Consider the following 26,491-nt stretch of genomic DNA (forward strand, 5'->3'; position numbering starts at 1 on the left):
CTCATCATATCTGAATAGGGTGTGTTGTGAATAGTTAATGAGACAGAATAGCTGGACCGTAGATATCAAGAAGATTTGACTTCCATAAAGAAACAATCTGCACTCGGTTAACCCAGTAAATCACACAAACCACATCTACATTTAGTGTTTCCTTTCCTTTTATTTTCTCTTGCCCCTCCCCAGGGAGGTTGAATTTCACTGGTAAGGGAGTCGCGAAGAAAGCTTTCAACCATGCATGCCTAACTTTTGCAGGGTTACAAGATAAGAGAGAAAAGACGGCCCTTTATGGCGCGAGAACCTTCCATTTCGGCATTGATCTTTATTCTAGATGTAAACAAAGTCTTTTCATCTTTTCCACTTTCGTAATGAAGGAAAAGCTACCCTTTCTTCGACTGGGCTTTGACATCGTGGAATCTGGCCACCATGCTATAGATAGAATATGAAAGCGTCGATTCAGGCTCTCTTCGCTGTTATTATCATCTTCAGCCAAATTATTGATGCCTTTTTGGATCTCGGATTTGTGTATGATATCATTGTCGGTAAAGTCGGGCGGGTGCGGTATTGTGACTTTGCTCTGATGACTCAAATGTAAAATTTCAAAATCGTATGCCGGCCCCCTCACTTATTTCCAGTGGAATACAGTCTCCCGAAAAGTAAGATAGTGGCAGGGGCGAATGTCCGGAGTAGATATCTTAGAAGAAGTGGCTGTCTTCATGGAGCCAGGCTGCCAGGGACATCATCATCAATGTGGGTGATCATCACCGTGACCCACTTCATGTGATTTTAGTGCTGGAGGTAAAAAGTCACCACGGGATCTACAAAAACCAGTGTTGAATGGCATTCATTTTGTCATGCCCAAGAATTCTGTATAGGCCCACGAACATCGTCGTCATTGGCGCACACGCGGTTGCTTGAACAAAGGCCTGTAGTCGGACTTCAGACTGTTTCTCCTTTCCATTCAACTGCAAGGCTTACGCCCATATACGACAAATCTGTGTAAGCTTGGTGATTAGTAAGTGATACTTTCAGACCACACAACATGCCTTACTCCTTCACATAAGCATGCATGTTCTTATCAAGAAGCTGATGTTTAGCCTGAGCCGGGAATATCTTAGACACATCTTCTCCCCAACCTAGAACATCTGTGAAAAGCCGCATGGAGTACGCTTCAACGGCTTGTTGTGCCTGGACGAGCTGATATCTCCCGATTTCCTTGATATAAAGATCTCTAGGCCATGGCGAGTAAGGGAGAAAGTAGACAAACTGTTGCACGTCCTCAAACCCTGCTTCTATCATCCAATCTCTCAAGTAGGGATAGATATTACATGGCTTTCCATTAGCTCTCGAAGCAGTATCCATTGCTCGGACCCACTCAAAAAGTGCGGAGTCGTACGGACAGCTTCCATCGTCACTCCAGATCCACACTGCACTTTCTTGGATTTCAAAATAGGTACCTGGTTTGAGACAATCGTAGCAACGCTTGAAGAACTGTGGCCAGTCCCCGACACATCTACTTTTAAGTGAGTAAAGTAATCTCAAAATGCGGAATTGATGACGTACCCTGCAAGTAATCGTGCATGAATGAAATCGAAACTCTCTGGCTCGTAAAGCCAATCTTCCTCGAAAAAAGCGAAGGAAGCGTAAATTGATATCTTGGGTTGTTTTATCAAAGCTCGAGGTGTCGCATCGCGCAGGAACAGCGTAAGCACACCACGCCGATAAGATAAGAAAGGCACGTGACAGCGTGTCGCGTTTGACGCGAAAAACGATACCAGAGCATTTGCATCTCCGCATATCAATTGCTTGGTCTCGTTAACTATCCCAACCTATTTCCCCGTGAAAAATCCAGACGAAAATACCCGAGAGTCAAAATACCCAACACCTCAAATATGACCCAAGATCAGACCACTAATACCCCAAATGTGGTCGTACCGGCGCCTCACAACCCCTCGCACGAGGAGCATCAGTACCTCAACCTGATTCGCGACATTCTTGCCCAGGGAGAACATAGACCAGACAGGACAGGTACCGGTACCAGATCCTTGTTTGGCCCACCACAACTTCGATTCTCCCTCTCCAAGCCCAACCCAGACGGCGGTGCTCCAATTCCCGTTCTACCCCTCCTTACCACGAAAAGAGTCTTCTTGCGCGCCGTGCTCGCCGAACTTCTCTGGTTCATTGCAGGCACTACATCCTCCACGCCTCTCTCCGAAGCTGGTATTAAGATCTGGGATGGAAATGGCAGCCGCGAGTTCCTTGACAAAGTTGGCCTCGGCCACCGGGAGGAAGGTGACCTGGGTCCCGTATATGGATTCCAGTGGCGTCATTTCGGCGCGGAATATGTTGATGCGAAGACGGATTACACAGGACAGGGCGTCGATCAGCTGAAAGAAGTAGTGGATAAGATTATGAACTCGCCGTTTGATCGTCGCATCATCATGAGCGCGTGGAACCCAGCAGATCTGAAGAAGATGGCCTTGCCGCCCTGTCACATGTTCGCACAGTTCTACGTCTCTTTCCCGCCCACTATGAAGCTTGATGAGAATGGTCGCCCTAACGAGAAGGGAACCTTGTCTTGCCTGCTTTATCAGCGTTCTTGTGATATGGGTCTGGGTGTTCCGTTCAATATCGCTTCTTATGCCCTTCTTACACATATCCTTGCTCATGCTGCAGACCTGAACCCTGGCACCCTCGTTCACACTATGGGAGATGCCCATGTTTACCTTGACCATGTTGACGCGTTGAATGAGCAGCTCACTCGTGAGCCTACTGAGTTCCCCGAATTACGTATTAAACGTGATGATCGCGGTAGCGCTGTGATTGACGGATGGAAAGAAGATGAGTTTGAAATTATTGGCTACAAACCTCACAAGATCATCAAGATGAAGATGAGTGTTTGATGTTTAACTCAACGCTCTCTGTGGTTTCTTTGTTCTCAAGTTATATCATGATGTTTAGACGATACCAGTCTTTTTGAATATAGATGCGATGCTATCAATGCGAAAATTGTTTATGCCATTTTGAAAATTTACGATGATAAGGTCGAAATATGCTATGTATTGTTTCAAAGAATTGTATGAAAGAGCGTGCCTCCGGCTCTAGGAGTACTCAGGTATCATTAAGATGAGAACAAAATGCGTCGGTGTATCAATATATGCTCATGATTCTCCCGATGGAAATCAGCTAAATGGCTCAAATAAATGCAAAATGCGAACTGCGAAATGCATCATTAGTTCTCCAAAACCTTCCCAGCGCCTCGTAAAAGCACGATGGTATCACCCTGTTTCACCTTCCCACCCCCAATAGATTCCGAGAACTCCAAGAAATCCCCAGATTCCACATGATAGATCCTCAACTTCTCTCCCTCCCCTCCAGTCCGATTATTCAAGTTCTCAACTCGTAACCTCTTTGCCGCATCGTCGAGAACTCGGCCAACCTTCCACCGAGAGTCGAAATAGAAATCACCAGATGGAGGCTCTGTAGCTTGTGTATCCGCCGTCCCAACAGTATGTAGATACAACCTCTTATCCGCCGGAACGCCTGCCTCGCCCTTCGCCGACCGTTTCATGGTAATAACACTCGCCGCCCTCGCAGCAGGGCTATTCGGCTTGGGCTTGGTCTTCGGAATCAAGTTCGCGCTCGTAACCTGCTTATCCTTCCCCCAGTCCCGCACGCGCGCAAACATTGACTTAATCGTTTGGTTGGGTGTTGGACCGTTGCCTTGTCGTGCGCCTAGCGGGGTAAGCTTGGCGCATTCGTGCTCCTCCCGTAACCGATGTTTCAAGCAGTATTCCCTGTTGCAGTTTGGGCAGCGCACACCGGGATCTTTGAGTGTATTAATGAGTGTTTTACAGGAGACCTGGTAGCACTGGTCTGAGTTGTAGATGTTCGGCTTTTCAGGAGCAGGCAGGTTCTCTTTTTGGTTTGCGTTCCGGCGGCGAGCCCATTCGCCTTCGCGGGGACATTTATGCGCTGTTTCGGAGCGATGGTCTAGGCAGAATGTACTTCTGCAGGATTCGCAGCGGAAGGGGAGGAAGTCGAGTTGGCCGCAGTATTCGAATTGGCAGTGGCGGCCGATTGACTCTAGATCTGTGTCGGCCATTTGCGTGAATGAGTCGTCAGCTGCGGGTGTGGCTCCTCTGGTTGAGGTTATGGGAGCCATGATTGTCGTTTTGGGAGCTTGTATGGTGTAGAAATGCTGTAAGGAAAACGAAATGCGATGCGAAGGTGGACTTGGGTATATGATGCGAATTGGTTCTAGTAGTGAGTAGAAGGTGCTGGCTCCATTGACTAATGCGGAGAAGCGCCTCGGGCTTGACTAATCACGGAGATCCGGCGTTTACGGCTCCGATTCTATAGATTCAATAGATCGAGTTGCTTCATAATCTTGCCACTTTGCTGCTACAACATTTTGTTTGATTGAAACTGAGTCTATTTCATTATGGAAAGGTTAGATTATAATGTTGCTTCTGAAAACTTAATGCCTTAATTCGTTATGCTTAAAAACTATTAACTCGAAGAACGAATTTCAGTATCAATACATCAAAGTTATAGAGACACCCCTGACCTCAACCTGACAGATTCAAATCATGAATTACATTAGCAAGTGGGGTGTTCATCCAAATATTATCCGAGTAAAATAATCCAGCACCATTTTCATATATCGTGTAAAGCAATAAATAGTACTTTCGTATCCATCATCAACATCCTGATCAGACTCCGATGTCGTCCTTTAAATGTATATTCCAAAATTCTCTCGAGCTTGAAAAAGCCCAATCATCGTCGGTTGATTCTGTTTCAAACTTTTCGTTCAAGTAATTTATACCAGGGCCTTTTTCAATATTTTCTTCATCTGCGCAGATATTAACTCTACCGTTCAATGCTTCAAATCGAATGACTTACCCATGAGATAATTTCCAAGCTCAGTCACATGGACTTTTTCCTCGTCGAGGGTGACATTACCGATATTATTGCCATTTACGTACTTAGAAGTACCCGTATCCTCATGAGTTTTGTCTGCGAATAACTCAGGAAATCCTTCCAGCACGTCGAGGTAGTCGGTATTGTCATCGGCCGCTGAGCTAGCTTGTAATATTCTGCGTTTGACTGACTCCGATGAATTCCCGGGGGTATTTTTTAATTATTCAGGCGGAGTTCCGAGAGATATGCGATTTTGAAGTTTGAGCAAGGTTGAAACAATAACATCCAATGTGTCCTTTACCTCGATGATCCTTTCTTCGGGCTTGAGTAGAAAAGATAAATTCCCTAAGTGCAGCAGCAGACCACTCTCGCTCTCCTGAAAAAAACTCACATCGGAGTGTTGAGACAGCTTTGCGTTGAGTCGTACAGCTTCTCTGAAAGTTTGAATTGCTTCGTATTCCTCTGATCTCATAAACCTGGTCCATGTAACGGCTGACTGTCCAATAGTGCCGGACCACCCAATTTCTCTAAAACATGTTTGGAAATGTTCTGACCTTTTAAACTGATGTATCCTGAAATTTGGAAGCACAATGTTATTGTACCAGTCTTCATCCTCGCAAAGATCATCCCAGGACCAAGTTTGCGTCTTGGTTTACTGCAACTATTGGCAAGGTGCTTGAATAGCTTTTGGGTTTGTGTTGAATGAGATGAACGGTGTTGGATGGCAATCTGTGTACCGACAGTGTCTGCTCAATTCTTTTTTCCATGAACGTTTCGATCACAGTGGCTGGCGTGGAGCTCTTGCGAATATGCGATTTATTATGTACCCACTTTCGTACCGTCTATCTAACGGCCCCCCACGACGTGTCATAGGTCTATTTTCAGAACTTTCATCCCATATTCGAAGAAGCGGCGTATCGAACAGAAGGGATTGGAGCTCCTTGACGTGCTCAGGGTCGTTGACAAAAAGCTTTTGTGATCCTAGAAGATCGGAGCAAATAGATTTAGTGAGGTCTGGTAAGTACTCCATCTTCGGTATAATCTTCAGGGCTGGTTTCTGTTGAAATAGGAGTAGGAGATTGATGATAATTTTGTTGGGTTTTAAGAAGGGACACATACTCTGAAATTGAAATGTTCTAGTTTGTTCTGCCTTTTCCAAATTCTTGCATCCGAGTCCAAATACAGTGCGGGCAATACGCTTCACAAGTTGCGGAACCTTGGAACCAGGGCTGACAATAATAATTATGATGTGAGGTTATCCGCCCTTTGAATCAAACCGTCGTCTCTCATTGGTTCACGTCGCTTCTAGTTGTCTCTTGTATACCCCATCAACAAGGTACCGTGGTATCATTGAGTACTGAGAGATCTCATTCAGGACGTGTTGAGTCTAGTCCGCGCTCTCGCCCACACACCTGACAAGGGACTTTTATGTATAGAATTACTGAACTCCAATGATGGCACTTCAACTGTTGGAAACAACCTTCATGCTACCTGTAGGGTTGCTGGACGCTTTGGCTATTGGGACTGACAGTTGAACTGGAATAAAATGCAATGGGATTGTGATTTTCCACGCGCTGCTCTTGATTGCCAATAGTCTGAAGCTCTAGAACGAGCCCGGAATGCGACAAACCCTTTCGAATAACAAAGTATTATCTGCTTGGCAGATACTTTCGCATCTAAACCTTTGTCCATCTCAGAAGCACCGCCGCCGTAACTACAGGCAAAACACTCACCAATTCCCCAAGCCCAGCATACTGCGGCGGGATCCTAGCATCCACAAAGGCCCCAGCACCAAGCAAGATAGCGAACAAATTATAGACAAAGCTCCACCAGAAGTTGAACTTGATCCTTCGCACTGCTTTCTCGCTGATATTTATCAAAGTCAGTATGTTGAGCAGGATGGGTTGCATGAGCACAACGTCTGCAGCGGATTTGGCGACGTCGCTGCCGGTGTCTTGGTTCATGTGCACGCCAATTGTAGAGGTAGCAAGAGCAACAGCGTCGTTTGTACCATCACCAATGAATATGGTTGTATTGGCTTTGTTGGGCAATGCCTGATGGCCAATGGTGAGAAGATCTTGGATGTAGGCTTGCTTGTCGATTGGGGAGCAGCGGGAGCGGACATTTTCAGTTTTGATCCCGAGCTGTCTTGCAATGGAGTTTACGGGCCCTTCGTCATCGCCTGAGAGAATGTGGGTAGTTATACCGCGCTCTTGTAGTTTAGTGACAGTTTCGAGGGCATCGTGGCGTGGCGAATCTTCTAAGCCAAAGACGGCGGCAACACCATTGTTGACTGTGAAACAAAATGCCGTATACCCTCGTTTAAGGACGGATTGAACTTGCGGGTTGGACGAGAGGTTGAGCCACCGTGAATTTCCTGCGCGTAAAATGAGGCCAGATGAATTGCCTTCCACACCCTTGCCGGTTAATACCTCGCTGTCTGTGATGGCGGACGCTGATATGCCTTTTGCTTGGAGATGCGCAGCCACGGCGGCTGAAATTGGGTGCTTGTTACATCCAATCAAACCTAGCAGAAGGGACATGGCATTCTCTGTATGATTTATATGCTCAACAGTAACTGTGAGCTTACCTCTGGTGAGAGTTCCAGTCTTGTCGAATACAACATGTGAAGTCCTGTAGGCGAGTTCGATGCTATCGGCAGCTTTGAAGACGATACCTCGCTCAGCAGCGACACCACTGGATATGACGATTACCATCGGCACTGCTAAACCAACAGCGCATGGACAAGAAACAATGAGTACAGTAATAGCATAGGTTATTGCTTCAGTGGTAGCTCGAGATCCGGAATATTTGCGTACTGTGATACCTACAGCAATCCAGATTCCGAACGTAATGATAGTTAAAGTAATCACAGCCGGCACAAAATAACTCGCCACCTTGTCCGCAATATCTTGTATCTTCGGCTTGGACAATTTTGCTTGGTCGACCATCCCTGCAATAGTGGAGATCGTATTATCAGCAGGAAGACTAGTCAACTGGACAATGAGCGTCCCTGAGCCATTCACAGAGCCCGCGACAACGACAGAGCCGGGTGATTTGTCTACCGGAATTGACTCTCCAGTAAGCATAGACTCGTTAACCTCAGATGATCCTGAAATAACTGTTCCATCGGTTGGAATTTTAGAGTCGGGGACGACCTTGAAAATATCTCCGTATTGAAAGAGTCGCACATCAATCTCCTGTTCATTGGCCCCAGATTCATCGACAAGGGTAGCAATAGACGTCTGCAGTGATCTGACTGAAATGGATTCGACTGCTTTCTGGCGAGCAAGTGCGGCAACATACCGACCGAACATTATCAACGTGACGAGCAAGGTGCTAGTCTCGAAGAATTCACCAGTAGCCAGTGATTTCCCCACGACAAGATATCCAAACGAGACCACAGAGAAAATATACGCAGCACTTGTACTCAACACAATGAGGAGATCCATTTCAATGATCTTGGAGAAAACCAATGCCTTTAATGCTTTGGGGTAAAACGGACCAGCAATGACGATTTGGACAATGGTCGCCAAAGTTAACGATGCAGAACCATAGGCAATTTCTCGCTTCGGAAGAGGAGCCCAGGCAAGGACCAATACGGGTAGAGTCAAAATAATGGACAATATTGTCATATACCCCATGTGGCGCACATGTTTGCTTCCAGCTGCAAGAGCTGGATCGGCACGAAGACCAGCCAAGCTCAAAGGTCTACCCCAACCATGCGTCAGCAGGTCTCTCGCCCCGATTATCTCCGCATCAAATGCAATATTCAAGGTTTTCTCATCAAAAATGGTCACCTCAGTCACGCCACGCGGCCAATCTTGCTTAGCAAAATGAGGGGCATCGGACACGACAACATCCATGTTGGATCCTCGGTTACTGAACCTTTCATACTTGAACTCGGTAGTTTTCCCCAGGTGCTTCAGCACTTCATCTAGTGACTGGAGACCGGTGTTCAACTCAAATTCCGCTCTTGAGAGCACCAGGCTGATTTTGAGGTTCTGCACCGACTGCAGTGTGCCCAGGGCCCTTTTAAGCTTTGTTTCGCATCCAGTACAGGTCATTCCAGATATACTCAAAATGACATGCTCCTTGCCCGTGAAGCCTTTTTCCAGATCAGGGGTGCCAATTTCTTGACTGATCTCTATTGAGTCGCTAGATCTTTCTTTGGGAAAACAGCACGCAGAAGGGCCTGATTTCTTGCAGCAACTTCCTCCCTGAATATCGAGCTTGTCTGGCTTTTCTCCGGCAACTGTATCCGTCAGTTCCTTGGGTTTGCCACAGCAACCCTTTGAGCAGCCTGTAGCTTTACCAGTTGCTCCTTTTGGAACTGATGCATGCTCCTCGACCGTCTCGGAAATCTGAGGCTTAGTCCAGCAGCCAGTGTTGCAATTTCTCCCCTTTATTTCCTTGGTAGTAGCAGACTGATCAGGAGAAGGAGGGGCTTCGGCAGCACCACAACAGCCTCTTTGGCATGCTGCTTCCTCTTTTAGATGCAGGTTACTGCGTTTTTCGAATCCTTTACCGTCATTTTTGCAGCACGTGCCAAGAGAAACTCGCAGGATACTCCGAGATGATTCCGTCGAGCGGCGAGCGCTTCGCAACGAAGACGCCCGCGATGGTGCGCAGCAAGATTCTTGTCCGAGCTCTACCAAAGCGCGACAAATGCACCCCAGAGCTTCGAGGATAGCTGCGTACTTATTGCGAGTGGAACGAAGATGCTGCTCGCATGGCTCACCGTCGTGGTCGTGACAGCCGGAACTCGCATATTCTAAATTGGCGTTAATGTAGCTGATTGGGGGCGAAATCGGAGATGACTCAACTTACTTGGGGATGCATGGTTAGGTGATGAAGTTCTTCCTTTATCGCATTCACGAAGGGCAATGCGGTCGAGGCAGGAATTATCACAGCAGGGGGATGGCTTGTCTTTGCAACAGCTGGGTCTGTCGTGGTTTTCTTTCTGGGCTCTCTGTGTGGTGCGGTTGCTCTCTGAACGGGCTTGGCTGGGGACCTTGGGAATGGAGGCATCATTGGTCTTTCTTTCGTCGCGTTGCTCACTGCAGCGTCCAGAAGAGCAAGCTGGACGAGGCTCAGGCTTACAACTCATGATGGGAGATGTAGAAGAGGAAAGAAGTGCGCAAATTTAAAGACAGTTCTAGATAGATAGGCAGAGATGACATGGGCTGAAAGTCAACTCCCGAGAAAGGTTATTTACTTGCCCCGCCTCTGCTTTACAGCCAAGCCATATTCTGCTGCTAAACACCGCACCACACTCTGGATTTGCTCCAGTCGGTATACGAACGCTGGCTCCTGCAATCAGGAGACTAAGTAGGCCATTGAGACTTGCATTGTCGACTCGTCGGCAAGGGAAGCCTTCTAGCGCAGGGTCTCGGAGATCGACCCACTTTCACAGACAAAGAGCATTGGATGAGCATGAATATCCTCTTGTACCACCCAAAATCTACAGACCTGCAGTGTGATATGTTGGTTCAGCTTAAACAAGTGAGACATATTAGAGCAAAGTGAAAGTAGTGGTCGAGGGATCATAAATCGTAAATTTTGTTTAAAATGACCCAGTAAAACTGATTAGGAACATTGGTAGAACATGATCAGACAAAAACCGAGACTCCACAAATAAAAGAAAAAAGGAAAAAGGAAAAGAATGAGTAGAATACAGCCCAAAAAGAAGATTGAACGTAAGGGGTATATAAGAAAGACACAAATGACGGCGAGGTCACAGGTTTATCACACCGGAATCCATCATAACGCCAGGAGAGTCCAAAGAATAGATGAGACGAAACAAGTTACATTGATGGGTAGTGAGGTCGGTTTTCCTGAGAGTTTTTCTGGACTGGATAAGAAGTGTTGTTTGGCGGAGGATTGTTCTGAGAAGCCCCGGGCGCCGCAAAGGGAATGGCACTATTGGATGTAAAAACAGGTAACCCCGTTTTTGTCTGAGCTTCTGATGTAGGGGGCGAGTAGACATTGGATTTAGCATTAGATGATTCTGTACTCTGGGTCATCTGGTTGTCGGGGGTGTGAGGTGGAGAAGACGTATTGGGAGGAAAGAAAGTCGGTTGTTGGTTGATAGATGGGGAGACTGATGGAGTTATCCCCTCAGAGGATTTGAACGCAGGGAACATTGAAGTCATACCGCTCATCCCAGTTGCTTCGGTCGAAGCCATGGATGAAGAGGTGGCAAGTGAATCTGAGGAAAAGCCGAAGTTTGAGGGCTGGTTCTCCTGCTTTATCATTGCATCGCTCGCGGAAATACCAATGGGAGGCGTGGGGATATCCGGTGGAGAAGTATTTGGCGTTGTTCCAAAGCGGATTACGGCCTTTCCACGGGGTGTTCTAGATGCACTGGTCTTCCTGGGTGATTTGGGCGATTTTAGAGTTCTGGCTGGTTTGGGAACTAACTTTCGCTCTTCGGTGACTTTCCTTTCTCGGGCAGCTTGTTCTTCCGGTGAAGGCATGACCAGCTTAATCTTGCGCAAGCCAGCTGCGAGATTTTCCACATCATCTTGGGGCAAGGTCACTTCATCAGAAAGTTTCGAGGGCATAAATGCGGCTGGGAGTTTAGGAACAGGAGGGGCTTTCCGCGGGCTTGCAGAACGCTTCGGGGTGCCAGGGCGTGATCCACTTGTTTTTCGTGCGCCACCAGATGAAGTAGGTCTGGGGGTTGTAGATGGTGCTGTCTCCTCAGTAGGTGTCCCTTTCTCGCTCGAGCCGCCCATTTCACCCATGGGAATAGGAGCAACGGCGGTTGCACTCTTTCGTCTACTAGCATCCACGGATGGTGACGATTCACGTAAAGGATCAGGTAGCTCGTTGCCCTCAATGGTCTTTCTGCGGTTCTTGCGCATTGCCTGTTGTCGAGGCGTGGCAGGGCGAGGAGAATACGGGGTTGGGGATTTGGTTTTTCTCACGCGAAGTTGCCGTTTATCGTCAATAGGGGCTGGAGGGGGGGGGGGATGATCGCTGGATTCATCACGCCGCCATCAAGCGCAACTTGCCGCTCAAGCCGTTGACGAGAAGCTGCGGCGTTGAGATCCTCAGGCTTGCAGCTCATAGTCTGCCGATCCTCCGGAATGAGCACCTTTGATAACTCATGCGCGGCTGTTGCCCAACCCACATCTGGCAGAGGGGGAAGGCTAGGTTCAAGGCCTGGGTAGGATCCAAAATTCTTGCGCTCCCATGTCGGCGTAACTACCTTGGCTGAGAATGAGCGAGTCGAGTTCAAGAAGGTTGGCGCAGATTTGTCACGAGTTTTGATTGGCGGAGCCACGAGCGCTTCCAATTCCTCAAGATGTTGAGGAGACCACCAGTCAATATCATACTCCGACTGGCTAGGCTTCATGGTTTCCTTGGTCAATGTAGCAGCAAGGCTGGGCATTCGTGAAGGCGGAGTATCTGCAGACGCATTTCCCAGCCCAGCAATATGACTGAGAACACCACTGGTGAGAGCACGGTCACTATAACCGCCTTCCAGGACACTGATAACACGCCCATCGACACCTAACCCTTCTTCTTCAGACATCCGAACCACATCCGCGGTAAATTTTGCATAGAATTCAGTCGGAACATTAACCCTATGCCGTTGCATGCCAGCACCTTCCCATTCACTTGCATCAAATCCTGCAGAAATGAAGATCGCAGCTTTCGGAGGGGGTCCAGTTGGATTTTCAGTAAGTCGCTTGGTATGGTTTCGAAGAAATGTACGGGCTTTATTAATCAAAACAGCATATTTGGTCTTGTACAGTTTCCAAAATTCTGGCTCGGTTCCCCATGTATCAAGATGGACGTTCCAAATTGACTGTCCGTGTGCACCATCAACGCAGACACTAGCGTTACGAACTTTGTCTGGATTGCCGTCTTCGCAAGGATAAGAATTGATATCATGAAGACTGTAGTATCCAATAGGTGTTTTTTCGTAAGGTGACGACTTGCGCGAAGCAAACCATGCTTTCCGGTTATGGTCCCAGGCGATATCCTGGGAGCCGTCGCCATGGTGCAGATCGAAATCGAGGATAGCGGCATGCGTTAATCCATGCTGAGTAGCTGCATATGAGATCCCGACGTGCACGTTATTGATCCAGCAGAATCCCGAGGGGAAGTCTGCTGAGCAGTGATGGCCTGGAGGACGGATGCAAACGAATGCGCGTGTAGTAGGACCCGGGCCAAGTACAAGGTCGAGTCCGTCACAGACACCACCCAATGCGCCTTGGAAAGCATTCTGCGATTCTGAACATAGATACAAGTCACCCGAGTGTAATTCTGGCCCGCTAGAAGCTAGGCCATCATTCTCCTGGGTGCGATTTCGAACCAGTTCTTTTCCAGTCAAGGCGAGGCGCGATTCTGCAAGATCACACATGCCTTTGAGCTCTGTCATCCATAGATTTCCATGGACGCTAGTAACAGCTTCATCGGTCAGTGGCAATGAGCGCGACGATTTGCGAATCTGGAATGGTGGCGGAGGTAAGAGATGCAGATCAAGCTGTGGGTGAGGCGCAAATAGTTCCCCAGCATGTCGACGACCGAGACGAACATAAGCAGCAGCGATGCCTACTACACAAGCACGAATCCGCTCTGGTCTTTCCACGATGGTACTTAGTTGCGCTCTGGTTGTTCGCGGGCGTGAGAAGCGATGGCCGTAACATGCATCGTGGATCACAACGACTGTTTTGGAACCCAGATCGACCGCATGGTGTAGATCGACCTCTTTCTGGAAGTGTTCTGCCGCGATGGAAGCTGCCGTGGGGCCCTGGGGCTCTGGAGGGGCAAACGCGAGCCGCGGTGGCAACATTGCGGGCGACGCGGCGGAGGTCGGGGACCCCGCGAAATTAGCGGAGGAACGACGCGACGAGTCGGCGAGTGGAGAAGAGGGGCCGTTGGTTACAGAAACGGATCGTAGCGACGCGGTTGACTGGCGCTTTTGTAGGGCAGGGATTGATTTGCGACGTTCGTCGCGCAGAGAGCTGGAGCTGGGGGTGCGTCTTGGAGCGGGTTGTTGGTTGACTGGGATGGGGCGCGATGAGACATCGTTAGGCGATAAAAGAGATGGCGAAGTTGGTAGTGGGATTGCCGCAGCATTTGCCAGAGACATGCGATTCAAAGAATCAGCGATGTCAAAGTCAGACGGGTCAGGCTGGTTCATCGCGTTGTTGTTTGGGTTATCAATAAAGCGCGGAGGGGGATCATCTTGGGATCTAGAGGGGTCCATGATGTTGGATCATAGATCTGAAAAGCATGAGATACAAAGGATTTCAAAAAAGGAGATTCTTATTGTTTTCTTGTGTCCTGCGTATGTCACTCGTAGGGAGCATGAAGAGAAAGGGAAGAGGCGCGGGATGTATTCAACTTTCTCCCTGGTTGTGGTGGTTGTATGGGGCAAGGGGTCAGTCGATCGTCGATCCCATTCCTACATTCTTCTAATAGTATACTCAAGTCTTCTACTTCTCTCCCATGTTTCACTAGAATATGTCTGTCAAAGAAAAAGCATCATTCCTTCTATTGATTCAAAAATGACCATGAGAAATAAATAAAAACGAAAATCATAGGGGAATTTTCCTCCCTAAACGCCTGATGTCCAAACTCCTTCCAGAATCATAGTAGATTCGCCCAAGAATTGAATTGAATGAAACTATTTTCAACCGAAACACCAAAGCTGAGGGAAATGAACAAGAATCATGAAAAATAAGAAAAATAAGGTGACATGAGAACGGAAAAAGAATAAAGTATTTCATTTACCGAGACCACAGACCGCGCCATTGATACCACTGATACCAGCGACGGCCGAAAGAAGACTTCTCATCGAGAGAATCCTGGGATCGGCGACGTTTCTTCTCTGCTTCCTTAACGGTCTTCTTCTCGGACTTGAATCCTCGAGTAGCGTGGGTGTTGCAAAAGCAATGCATATGCACTGTTTCAAAGCTCACTCCCGGACAACTGTTGCGGCGTTGACCGGCGCAAACACTTTGACCAGCATCTTCTTCGCAATGACACCATTCATACAAGGTGAAATATTGGCGACACATGATTGATGGAGAGATTCGGAAATTCAATTGGTGTTTAATGGTTTGTATGGAACGAAGAGTGGAGCGTAGGATTGGGGATCCGACCAATTCCGGCGCAAGAAGATTTTCTTCTGATTGAAAGTATGCGGAGAATTTGGAGGGGTAAATCTGAGGGTCGGCGATTTCTGGATGTAGAGATGAAGATCGAGAGTCGAAAACTAATATGAGTTGAGGTTTGGTCGACTGAAATGCGTCTAGTGCTGCTGATCAAGAGAGATGAGAGATGTGGTATGACGGAGCAGATGGAGTATAGATTGTCCCACGGAGGTGCGATCAAAGGGGTTTATTCACGACAAAGAGTGTTTCAGGCCAGCTGATGGGAATAGAAAATAGGTGCAGGAAGAAAGGAAAGTAGAGCAGAAGAGCAGATCTGCAGGTTTATGTTCTATTACAACCTGGGGGAGTCAGGCAGAGCAAGCTATCTAATTAGGCTTAGTAGGTAAATTGATGGTAATAATGAGTGAATAGGTATTAGCAGCGCGTCTTGAAACCATGGATCCTGCAACAGCTGACGTCAAGGAAGACCATTAACTGAGCTGGATTGGGCCGCTCCCATAATCAATCAGGTCGACCGGGGCTGGATTGGACTAGAAGTTACCCTTTTCGGCGCTTCGGGTTACATCTTCGCCTGTAGAGTCAGGTAGTATTGCCTGGGCCTCTACCAGACTATGGCTTCACGATCATGAGGCGGCTGAGTAAAATTTGAAAAAAATGAGGTAACAGAAATAATGAATTGAAATCTTGGAATCTTGGAATCTTGGCGAAGAACTAGCTGCAGGCTGCATCGATGTAAAAAATCACTAAAAGGAAGTATGCGGTGAGACCTTAACCTTCTATAGCTAGGTAAGGCTATAAAGCCCCCTCATAGGCGGCTCTATTGTTTAAAAATAGGCTTTAGCCTATGTCGATAAACCACAAAGCTTCACAAAGCTCAAGGTTCCAGCTCGAAACTCAACGGAGATCGACACAGGCTAAATCGTGAAGGATCCGCGGTGACCCGGGCGCCAAACCGTTCCATACATCTATGCGCATTGATTGGCTTGGAGTTAGCCGCTCTCCCTAATGCAGCCCCAAAGAAAACCCCTGGTATCATTTGCCGCCCGAAAATCCCGAACAAAGAAAATTCAGGTGGCTGAGTCAACAGGTACAGCGTCGCATGGAAAATTTAGAAATTAGATCAAATTCAATCACGTCGCAAACGGATCTTGATCATCTTCAATGGATCGAGTGGAATAAAGGCGGTCAGAGATAAATGGGGTAATTTATCCTATACAGGCAGGCGGTAAGATCTTATCAGACTGTCCGATCTGTCATGTGACCTGTCACTTTTCCGCGGAAGTTAGTGGCCTCAGGCAACGATCGCAATCATTATCGCCGTCGAACTAAACGCCGCCACTAGTTTTCCTTCTTTCCTCAATTGACTCAACGAGAAGCTCTTTCACCTCACCTGCATATACATCTACACCAGCTCTTAATTACTGAGCAATCCCAACTCGCACTCGTGAACATAAACCTCACCACTCAGAAGAACATCAATCGACTCACCAAAACCCATCTATACAAAACCCTTCACGAAAACTGCAATGACCACTCCGTCCCAATCTACAGAGCATCCACCCAACATGACCGCAACACCCGCCAGAGCCTCAACCCTCCTGGCGAACTTAAAAGCCGTCTCTGCCCGCGTCACAACCGCAGCTCCCGCCCAATCTCCCAAAACAACCCGCCTAGTAGCAGTATCCAAGCTCAAGCCCGCCTCCGACATTCTAGCCCTCCACCAACCCCCCGCCTCCCAGCTCCACTTCGGCGAGAACTACCTCCAAGAGCTCATTGAGAAATCCCGACTTCTCCCCCGCACCGTGAAATGGCACTTTATCGGTGGTCTCCAATCAAATAAATGCGTTACGCTTGCTCGGGACGTGCGCGGGCTATGGGCAGTTGAAAGCGTCGATTCAGAGAAAAAAGCTACATTGCTTGATAAGGGGTGGGGGGAGAGAGGAAGTCTGAGGATGTAGATACTACGAATGCTGAGGATTCTAAACTGCGCATCTATGTCCAGGTTAATACTTCGGGCGAGGAGAATAAGGCTGGTGTTGAGCCTGGTGCGGCTTCGGGACTTTGTCGCTTTATCAGGGAGAAGTGTCCACGGCTTAAATTGCAGGGTGTTATGACTATTGGGGCTATTGCGAGGTCGAGGGATACGACGCCGGAAAATGAGAATGAAGATTTTGTTTGTTTGAGGGAGACGAGGGATCGAATTGTGAATGAGTTGGGGCTTCTTGGGGATGATGCACTGTTGGAGTTGAGTATGGGGATGAGTTCGGATTTTGAGGGTGCTATTGCCCTTGGATCAGATCAGGTTCGTGTGGGAACGACTATTTTTGGGGATCGGCCGCCCAAGTCTGAGGCTAGAGTTGTCTAGACTGCCAGTGGGGCATAGTGCTTAGGCTAGTCTTGATAATGATGGTTGTGTTGTATATACATGCATTAAAATATGGGAGGACGCTGTTATAAATTGCGATATGAAGTCATCAACGACCCATTCAGTTCTGTAGCCCGCTTTAATGGAGCAGGCACAGCTCTTGGCAATGTCTACTAGTATATGATGTGACTATTTCCTAACGCGTGTGACACCCTCGAGTACCTCGGACTGCCCAGCCCTGGAAGTGTGGATGACTACTAGTAGTACCGCGAGCTAAAGTCAGGCAGCGCTGATTGAATGATGAATGCTACATACTACCTAGGTACTTCTGACGGAGAATGGCATGATTATAGATAGATCAAGCTTCAGATAAAAACTACTGCTCATATACATAATTGTCTGTACGCTAGAAACAAAGAGAGAAACTTGTACAAGAAAGCGAAGTGTCCATTACTAAGGGACGCTCGCTAGTATTTGACGCGAAAGCTGATTGAAAATGTACATATTTGCCTCACATTGCTTCGCAAATGCTTTCATTCGCTAATCGTAGGGTCCAAAGACCATCAATCATTCCTGACTCCTTGCCCCAGCTTCTGCTCCATCTGCCGAGCCAGAGCTTGCGGAACTCCTTCTTGGGTGGCACGAATGGTAACGCGATACATCTGAAGGGTATATATTAGCATTTTGTGTATTATAGGAAGAGATATCAGATATCCCGGGGGTGATCTCAATAACTTACCAATTTCTCGTAGTTGGGTTCCAGACGCAACAAACAACCCGTCTTGCCGCCTTCAAACTGGTATACTGCGCAGCCAACGATGTTCTGCACGTTCGGATCGACACCATCCAAGATCTTCCATCCGAATCCTTCCACGTACTGCCGAGTGTATGCCTCATTGATGGTCTTGTTCTTCCCGCTCAAGCCGAACGTCTTCTGGGACTCGAGAGGCCCGCCACCAATCTGTCTCCAGCGCTTGAAGAAATCATCTGCAGAAATTGAGGATGGTTCCATGTATCTATGCATCATAACGGGCAGCTGAAGAGTGTATGCTTGCAGAGCACCAGCCAGATATGAAATACGAATGGTAGGGGCATCAGCGAAGGGCCCATGGGAGGCACAGAAAAAGGTTTGCTGGGTTTGGCTAGACGCCGCAATGGTAGAATCGGGAAGGTTTTTGCTGTCGATCTTCAGATTTGGAGTAGCCGGGTTATCAATCGTAGTAGTGAAGGATCCGATGGGGTATGTGGATTTATTGGCAATGTACAGCTTGACAACACCCATATGAGCACGATATTCTGATCGTAACCCAACCTGGATTTGAGCGTCTTGGAACAAGACACCCTCGTGCGCGAAGTAGAGTCTGTTATAGCCTACCTCCCAGTCTGGTGTCAAATGAGCTGCACTGGCAAGGTTTGGAGGAGGTGCTGCCGGTCCGCTGAAAAAGTCAAGTCCGGCTAGGTCACCAGATGCACTTGTTGCACTTGTTGGAGTGTTGGGAGTGGATCCGGTTCTTGTACCATTGACGATAGTGGTGAACGAGCGCTTCAGACCAGTTGTTTGTGCCATGAGGACTTCCTTCTTGTCTGTGTTTGCGTCTTTACCGCCAACCACCCAGGTCTTCTTCTCGCTAGTGCCAGCTGTCTTCTGGTGGAGGCGAGACAAAAGAATGGATGTTCGTTCAGAGAAAGGCGGCATCTCATCGCAAACAGTCCGAAGCAGGTCGTCACTTGGTAGTGTTGCCAAGGATAGATACTCAAAAGCTCGCTGTTGTAGTTCGGAATCCGGAGAGTGGCTGTAGAGGCGGAAAATCTGAAGAAGCTGCGGTTTGATCTCAGGAAACAGGTTGACAAACTTGACGAATGACGAGAGAATCATAGCCCTTGCGTTATCCGAGCCAGTAAACATCTTTGCTTGTAGCGCCAAAAATTGTTCAATGGGGCTCGATCCAGGGTTGTCAGCGATGAGATGGCCAAATTCGCCCAGAACATAACAGCCAATCTTCACCAAACTCTCGTGGCAATCGGTCTTCATATAGCCAAGAAGCGTGTGAGCTGCATAAGCTTGTAATTCTTCATTGTTGGTGACGATCTGAATGACTCGCTGCCATACTTCGTCGTTGACGTGATCGCCTGCAAGTGACAACAGTTTCAGGGTCATGTCAATGTACCACTGGGCATCTGTAGCATATTTCTCGGTAAGGATAGCAACCTTCAAAACCATCTCCTCGCGAATTGCATAATCTGCAGTTTGGAGATAACGCAAAAGCTCATTCACAATGGGGCCTGCATTGGTGGTGTCGCACATGCTATACAATAGATCCAGTCCTTTGCGGCGCACACTGATATCGCGGTCTCGAAGCGAGCCCAGGATGATGTTTTGATGCTTCTTGATCGGATCAAGAGTCTCCGCCCGGGCTGCAAAATGTGTCATCGCATCCAGTCCAAGATATCGGACGTTTGTTTCCCGGGACTGAATGTATTTGCCCAGGCGAGTAGATATCTGCATCATGAGAGTATGTTCAGAATCAAGATGAATAAGGAGATTAATGGCTTCGAAGAGGATTGCGTTCTGCGCATTGTTCTGCTGCACGTTCTTTGGTGTTTCCATGGCAGCTTGCATGATCTGCCTAAGAGATTCTCGGATAATCTCACGGACATGGCTATCATCTGCGATTGGAGTAAGTAACCGAGGGACATCAAGAGGGAGAGAGAGAGATGGATAAGGGGTTCAACATACCTGAAGGAGGGTAATACTGTAGCAGGCGAAGAAGCTTGACTTGAATCCATGGACAGGGCACACGGTAGTAGAGGTAGTCTGGTGCAATATCGTTGTCGACCACAATTCTCTTAAGTCGCTGCGCAGCTTTGACATAACTACCCTTGTACTCTTCTGGCATATCTTGAGCCAAAGCCATGACCAACGAGGTTACTGAGAGCGTAACACCCATATCCGGATCATCCATAATCGAGATGATTCGCTCAGCCCATTCATTCCGGACGATACCAGGATATTTGCGGTAGAGACGAAGCAAGGTGAGAGCGGCCTTCTTCTTGACGAATGCCTTCGAGGTCGGCGAAATCAAGAGTCGGTGGACCTCATTGCCCAGGGCTTCACCAAGCTCTCGACCACCGACATTGGCCACTGCATGTAGCGCCAAACAAATATTCAATTCGCTATTATCCATCAAATCCTTCCGAATGCTGTTGACGACTAAGTGGATCAACTCATGTTCCTCGTGTAGGAACAGGGTGACAGCAAGATATCCAATCTGTTTCTCAGAATACTTCGTCGAGGAGATCAGATTGACGGCTTCTAGATGGCCGAAATCGACATCATAGCCCTGAATATAGACATAGAGCAGCTTGCAAACGTATTTCTTCTTTTGGTAGCCGTTGAGATTGCCGGCCTTGAACTTTTGTCGAATATTGGCGAGCTCTTTGTTCACGCGCTTCTCCTCCAATTCTCGCGCCCGGGCATTCCGCAGGTCCGCGATGAACTGCACCAATCCTTTCATTGACGACATTATTGCGGTGTGACTTTCGCCCTGTTCTTCTTCTTTTGTTTCGTGGGTCCGGGTTTACCGTGTCCCGTTGGACACAATTAACGCTAGACTTCGGGGAATGAGGAGTGGGGTGGAGTTGAGATATATGGCTCGCATGCCACGCGGGGGGAAGATCACCTCAGGGGTTTGCGATCGGGCTGAGAACGTCACACAACCATGTCCCTGCTGTGTCGCGACTTCGATGGTGCATTGGCCGGAATCGAGTCGACGGGGGATTTGGGATGGGGCGAAGCTTAGCAGCTTAGAAACAGGGGTTGGCCCAGTGCGGATCCGTCGAGTCTAGAGTTGGTAACAAGAACGACGATTAGCACGAAGTCATGAAATCCAGGCCAAAAACTGGGGTAGTTTCGTTTGATTAAAATTGATCATTCACGTACCAAATGTATGCAGAGCAGGTTCCCCTTTCCGCAAGAGATGGTAATTCCGAGTTGGATCTTCCCATCACACTCGCTCTTTCCCTTGGGCCACTTTCCGCTGTCGATCACTCCCTTCCGCTGTGGCGCAGGAATAACGTTGATGCGACTGTGGCGGTGCGATTGGAACAGGGACTACCAGTATTAGTATATAAGGGACATGCAGAGCCGATCTCGATCTATTTTAGTTTGGTCTACGAAATTGTGAAAAAGAAATATATTTCTCAACTAAAATTGGAAACTCAATTTCTGCTGACTTCTTAAGTGGTAAACTTGGCTTCAAGTTGCTGACCATCACATGACCAGAGGGGTGGTAACACTTGGGCAGTCCACCGTAGGTACTACTTCTTTAGTACTATATATTGTCATCTAGATCACATGGTGCGCAACCAGAGGCCTCTTCTCCCCCAATGCTCAGGTGGAAGAGCTCGACTAGGTAGTCGAATTCTTGCCGTTCACCAAGGAATCTGACTCCCAGTCACAATGTGCGCCAAGGGTATTTTCAAAATCGAGGACAACTTGGTCCATGTCTCTGATCCACGGAAAGCTTTATTGATGATGATGGGTACTAGTAGTAGTTGGGACATAATAAGCATGAACCCTGCCAGTGAAACACATCCATGTGCTCAATAACTTGAACGCCGTGATAACACCAAGCTTGAGGGAACTGATGAGCAAATCTTTGATTGTAAGTACCATGGAAGAATGATGGTGTGGAGATGAATGCTGTGTTGGATACAAGAAAGTAGTACCTACCAAAAATTAATCCTGAGGATTGAAGCTGATCTGGTGCATCACCATCATGATGAGAAGGCAGTTCCAAAGTTACCACAGCCTCAAGCGCTGGGGCTTTATTTGGGGGCTTCTTTATGTTTCAGACCTGGTAGAACTTGATAAGTATATAACGTATTCGGTAAGCGAGTGACGCATGTAAGCGAGTGACGCACCTACTATACATTATCTATTTTAAATACATTTTTCTTAACCAAAACGCCATTAAATTAATTTAACTAGCTAGCTTCTCTATCTGGGCATGTTTCTCTTCTATATCCTGGCTTCCTACATATTCTATATCCTCGCTGGCCCCGCATAGGTGGCTGTAAACCCTCTGAAACCTGCTCACGATAGGTATTGATACAGGCTACTTAGGCCTCAAATGGCTCCGCACGTAGCTCACAAACTTCTTAAATTAAGATATCGCCTTCATAAGCTATCTGCCTAGTCGACTGAGTCTGCTTTTGCTTCTACTTCTTATTAACGGCGCGTAATTCCTTAATTTCTTATACTTATAGAATATAACTTTATATCTAGAGTTAAAAGCCTTTTATAAGCTGGTTTAATATACAATCTAATAGGCTAGGTGGACTATAAGATTATATATGAAGTAAAGTTTTAATCGATGAAGCCTATCGATATAGTTCTTTCTCTATATAGGGAGTTTTTAGTATAAAATTTTAGTTTGATTTACTACCCTAGCTTGCTAGGGGTATTGGGGTTTAAAAATAAATATTAAGTTTTAAGAGTACTCGATTGGGTAAAAAAGGTATTAAACCGGCTGTCCCGAAGCTATTTTTAATAGTATTAGGTTTAAAAGCCTTAATTCAGATATACGGATATATCTTAAGGAAATCAAGTTTATCGATATAGTTAATCCTAAGATATATCTTTATTTTAATAAGCTGATTGTATAAGTGCTTTAATACTACAAAACAGCTAATATTGAGAGGCTATAAAAGATATAACGAATATATAGGTATATAAATTGGTATAATATCGTTTTTTTCATAGATTTCGTCAAACCTTAGGGTTAAATAACTTCTGTAGTCGTTAAGTATCAAAAGTTGATACCAACCTTTTAATTGTAAAGAAGTCGATAGAATAAAGAGCTTTTTAAGCTAATGAAGACTGATTTTATCAGAAGTCCAGCTATTTGGGCTTACTTCGAATCGCTAATTATCCGGGAGATTATCGAACTAAGATTTAATAAAAACCTTACCTTTAAAAATTATATATAGAGGTAAGACCTAACCTAAAGTATTTATATATTTAATTATAGTTATCTACTTATAATTTCTGGGTTGTAAAAGTGATTGCCGACTGTAGTATTTAGCCCTTATAATGACTTTCGCAGTCGCTGTTAATCCTATTGCGAAACCAGTCTCGTCAAAGTTATAAACGTCGTTAGGATTGATATTGTATTGAAGTATAGTTTTTTAAACAAGATTAAACTATTTACCAATAATTTTTGGGTCTTTGTACTTTGTATGTTCGTAATTATAGTATCTTAAGAACCAGTTTAATAGTTTAGGATACCTTTTCACGAAGTTATAAACCCATTTTTCCCCGATTGTTTAAATAGGGGTTGTTCCGTGAGCTTTAAGAAGAATATTCGCAGTTTCTCGTACGGTAGTCGGCCGGGGCGCTACTCTACGATTATTAAGCGATAGGATCTATTTTCGAAGCGTTTCCTCTTCGATTTTTGTTAATTTATGTGAGTTGGCGCGTGAATTCGCGCGGTTTTGAATACCGCGGAGGCGGCGGCGAAGTGTCGGCTCCGATATATTAAAACGACGTGCTGCTTCACGAACAGCGTTGATTTCTTGGTTCTTTATAGCCTGAATAGCTAATAAGATCCTACCCTCTTGCTCGATTGAGTTTCTCGAGGTTTGGAGGCGAATTGGTGGCATAATGGGTGGTCGAATTAATTAAGTGCTAATTCATAGACGCGTTTTGGGCGGGGTGCGTCACTCGCTTACATGCGTCACTCGCTTACCGAATACGTTATGTATAAAAAGTGCTAGCTATTCGCCAAGCAACTCAAGAAGAAAGTTATAAAGCCAGGTAAGTTTTAAAAACGAAAATCAACAGTAGTTCCACCTGGGCAGGATTCAATACCTCAAGTGCTCGGTCGATCTATTTGCTAGCTGGAAACATACCAAGTGGCTTTGGGAGATTCGCAAGCAAACAAAGCTGCATGAACGAACATCATCCTGTTGAGCCTAATACTAGATCTCTACTAGGCATACGCACAGCACACATGAGTGACATGACAACCTTGGAAGAGTACTAAATCTTCTACGCAAACTTTGAAAGTGCCTCACTCATAATGCACTTGAAATGATACAGGTTTCTTTAAGCAACTTACGAAACAGCGATGTTTTACTAATAATTCATTATATATTTATTTTCTCTTCTAATGACACCTCATGACTCGTCGTAGCAAAATAAGTCATCCACAGTGGATTAGACTGTTATAAAAGTTCAAGTGGTAAAAAAAAAAGTGCAACCCAGTAAGCTCGATAAACGCCATCCAGTTGAACTCCACCCATGACAATGCAACTGATGATTGGAAAATCCATACTCTCGCCATAGAAGGAGTGGCGAAAGCGAAATAGTCAAGCTATTTAGACGCGGGTGGTGAAGTCCACCTCGAGCGCGGACTCGATACCCTCAGATTTCTCACATGTGCAAGATGCTAAAATCAATGTTAGGACCGAGTTCCTTGCGACTGCAGGGGTATGTATGCAAACTTACAAGAGGGGCGGCTGCCGCAGGCGCAGGCATCACCAGCAACAGGCTTGTTCTCGCTCACAGAGCGCTCGCAGGTGCATTGACCAACAGGACGGGCGCCTATTTAAGGTGTTAGTTATGGATCCATCCTTATCAGATCGGGGCATTTGGAAACATACGGCATGAGCAGCGGGGTCCGGAGATGGCATTCTCAGATGAGGCCTGGCCACAGGAGCAGTGGAGGGCACTCTCCTTACCGCAGGAGCACTTGGCTTGGGAAGCACAGACGCACTCTCCGGCGCCGGAGGTCTTGCAGCAGGTGGTGGCGGGGTGGACCATTTTGAAGGTGGAGATGAGAAGTTCTCGAAGATTTGAAGATGGAGAGTGGTGGTTGTGGAGGAGGTTGCAATGTCAAGGATTGAAGCTTTTAAGGATGAAAAGGCTTTTAGATTCACGAATAGAGATGATGAATTGGAATGAATTAAAAAGCAAAAACATGGAAAGCGTGTCCTTGAATATTTATACTTGATTGCATGCGTCACAGTCTGGTGCCACCTGGTGGCTTGATTATTATCATCTGAGCTCTGATTGGTTGATTTGTACACCACGTGATTGCATGACCAGGGGATAGCTCCTTCCTTATTGGCTGAGCACGGTCATGTGCCTGCCTCACATCAATCCGCGCATCGTGAATGGCTGAACTAACATTGAACTCTTCTTGATTGTTAATGCTGACTTTTACAAGGACTGTGATTCGATAGAGATATCTATAATGATCTGCGGTATACTTGTCATGGCATGTCAGCAAGGAGAAACTCGCCTCGAGGATCTGGAAGCTTCAGGAACCAGATTTGTGGAAGGCAGTGCAAAGCACGGTCGCATAGACCGTGAATTGAATCAAGGCCAAAGCATTGAATACTACATGTATGGTTTAAAGTTGGGGTTTGAGTAAATTTCAATAACAACTACTATTGGAGGCTGGAGCAATGCTACAAATAAGGATGCAGATAAAGTTGCCGAGTGCCCTTGATTTGAATTACTCCACCTAAAAGGCTAGTCGGCTAGCCCCCACCCCTACCCCTCCCCAAAAAAAGAAACAAAGAAATTTATGCCAGTCATGCGCATCAGTAAACCAACCATTGGCTTGATTTAACCCTGTCAACGTTACAACAAAATAAGTACCCCCTCCGGCCTGCATCGAGCGCGGTATCCATAATTGAGCCTAGCCATGGAGTCTGTCTTAGCGTGGTGTATTCGAGTGACATGTAATATAAACTGCCTTATATTATTTACGAGTTGGAAAATAATTTCCAGCCTTTCTTTCCGAGGCCCTTAGAATCCAAACACATTAATATAGAGGCGAGGTTGATGCTACTGGGTTCGTATCAATTTGACCATTATCACCCACATCAAGAACACCGTAACAATTGCACAGGTGCTCGCGAAGGAGAATGAAGCTCGAGTCACCTAAATTTGTTTGTAGTTGGCAGCGAAAACATTGCAGCGGAACTTGGAGACAGCGCCCCGGTAATGAAATGTATGTTTGTTTATTGATGTGCACCGCTTGAAGAATATCAAGCATGT

General features: G+C 46.7%; 11 protein-coding genes across 11 annotated transcripts; 2 read left to right on the top strand and 9 right to left on the bottom strand.

Moving 5' to 3' along the window:
• Window positions 1-1,044: 1,044 nt before the first annotated feature.
• On the bottom strand, window positions 1,045-1,359 carry N7478_008691 (uncharacterized protein; the record flags this gene model as incomplete). Its single annotated transcript, XM_056924905.1, has 1 exon — window positions 1,045-1,359. One exon carries the CDS (start codon window positions 1,357-1,359, stop codon window positions 1,045-1,047), a length of 315 nt encoding a protein of 104 aa, XP_056777631.1.
• A 530-nt stretch (window positions 1,360-1,889) lies between these two features.
• N7478_008692 (thymidylate synthase) lies at window positions 1,890-2,900 on the top strand (the record flags this gene model as incomplete). Its single annotated transcript, XM_056924906.1, has 1 exon — window positions 1,890-2,900. One exon carries the CDS (start codon window positions 1,890-1,892, stop codon window positions 2,898-2,900), a length of 1,011 nt encoding a protein of 336 aa, XP_056777632.1.
• Window positions 2,901-3,229: 329 nt separating this feature from the next.
• Window positions 3,230-4,162, bottom strand: N7478_008693 (AN1-type zinc finger protein; the record flags this gene model as incomplete). Its single annotated transcript, XM_056924907.1, has 1 exon — window positions 3,230-4,162. The coding sequence occupies one exon, from the start codon at window positions 4,160-4,162 to the stop codon at window positions 3,230-3,232; it is 933 nt and encodes a 310-aa protein (XP_056777633.1).
• A 2,434-nt stretch (window positions 4,163-6,596) lies between these two features.
• On the bottom strand, window positions 6,597-10,030 carry N7478_008694 (cation-transporting P-type ATPase PCA1; the record flags this gene model as incomplete). The annotated part of the gene is made up of 2 exons (XM_056924908.1): window positions 6,597-9,694; window positions 9,751-10,030. 2 exons carry the CDS (start codon window positions 10,028-10,030, stop codon window positions 6,597-6,599), a joined length of 3,378 nt encoding a protein of 1,125 aa, XP_056777634.1.
• Window positions 10,031-10,727: 697 nt separating this feature from the next.
• Window positions 10,728-11,789, bottom strand: N7478_008695 (uncharacterized protein; the record flags this gene model as incomplete). Its single annotated transcript, XM_056924909.1, has 1 exon — window positions 10,728-11,789. One exon carries the CDS (start codon window positions 11,787-11,789, stop codon window positions 10,728-10,730), a length of 1,062 nt encoding a protein of 353 aa, XP_056777635.1.
• Window positions 11,790-11,848: 59 nt separating this feature from the next.
• N7478_008696 (histone deacetylase hosB) lies at window positions 11,849-14,146 on the bottom strand (the record flags this gene model as incomplete). Its single annotated transcript, XM_056924910.1, has 1 exon — window positions 11,849-14,146. One exon carries the CDS (start codon window positions 14,144-14,146, stop codon window positions 11,849-11,851), a length of 2,298 nt encoding a protein of 765 aa, XP_056777636.1.
• A 523-nt stretch (window positions 14,147-14,669) lies between these two features.
• N7478_008697 (uncharacterized protein) lies at window positions 14,670-14,960 on the bottom strand (the record flags this gene model as incomplete). The annotated part of the gene is made up of 1 exon (XM_056924911.1): window positions 14,670-14,960. One exon carries the CDS (start codon window positions 14,958-14,960, stop codon window positions 14,670-14,672), a length of 291 nt encoding a protein of 96 aa, XP_056777637.1.
• Window positions 14,961-16,621: 1,661 nt separating this feature from the next.
• Window positions 16,622-17,421, top strand: N7478_008698 (YggS family pyridoxal phosphate enzyme; the record flags this gene model as incomplete). The annotated part of the gene is given in 2 exon segments (XM_056924912.1): window positions 16,622-17,000; window positions 17,015-17,421. The coding sequence occupies 2 exon segments, from the start codon at window positions 16,622-16,624 to the stop codon at window positions 17,419-17,421; spliced, it is 786 nt and encodes a 261-aa protein (XP_056777638.1).
• Window positions 17,422-17,984: 563 nt separating this feature from the next.
• N7478_008699 (AP-2 complex subunit alpha) lies at window positions 17,985-20,945 on the bottom strand (the record flags this gene model as incomplete). The annotated part of the gene is made up of 3 exons (XM_056924913.1): window positions 17,985-18,083; window positions 18,161-20,088; window positions 20,159-20,945. 3 exons carry the CDS (start codon window positions 20,943-20,945, stop codon window positions 17,985-17,987), a joined length of 2,814 nt encoding a protein of 937 aa, XP_056777639.1.
• A 2,902-nt stretch (window positions 20,946-23,847) lies between these two features.
• Window positions 23,848-24,084, bottom strand: N7478_008700 (uncharacterized protein; the record flags this gene model as incomplete). Its single annotated transcript, XM_056924914.1, has 1 exon — window positions 23,848-24,084. The coding sequence occupies one exon, from the start codon at window positions 24,082-24,084 to the stop codon at window positions 23,848-23,850; it is 237 nt and encodes a 78-aa protein (XP_056777640.1).
• A 717-nt stretch (window positions 24,085-24,801) lies between these two features.
• On the bottom strand, window positions 24,802-25,246 carry N7478_008701 (putative copper resistance protein Crd2; the record flags this gene model as incomplete). The annotated part of the gene is made up of 3 exons (XM_056924915.1): window positions 24,802-24,872; window positions 24,932-25,027; window positions 25,087-25,246. 3 exons carry the CDS (start codon window positions 25,244-25,246, stop codon window positions 24,802-24,804), a joined length of 327 nt encoding a protein of 108 aa, XP_056777641.1.
• Between the last annotated feature and the right edge of the window lie 1,245 nt (window positions 25,247-26,491).

This window comes from Penicillium angulare (genome assembly GCF_028827245.1).
Source record: "Penicillium angulare strain IBT 27051 chromosome Unknown utg000005l_segment0_segment0, whole genome shotgun sequence".
Classification (NCBI taxonomy): Eukaryota; Fungi; Ascomycota; class Eurotiomycetes; order Eurotiales; family Aspergillaceae; genus Penicillium; species Penicillium angulare.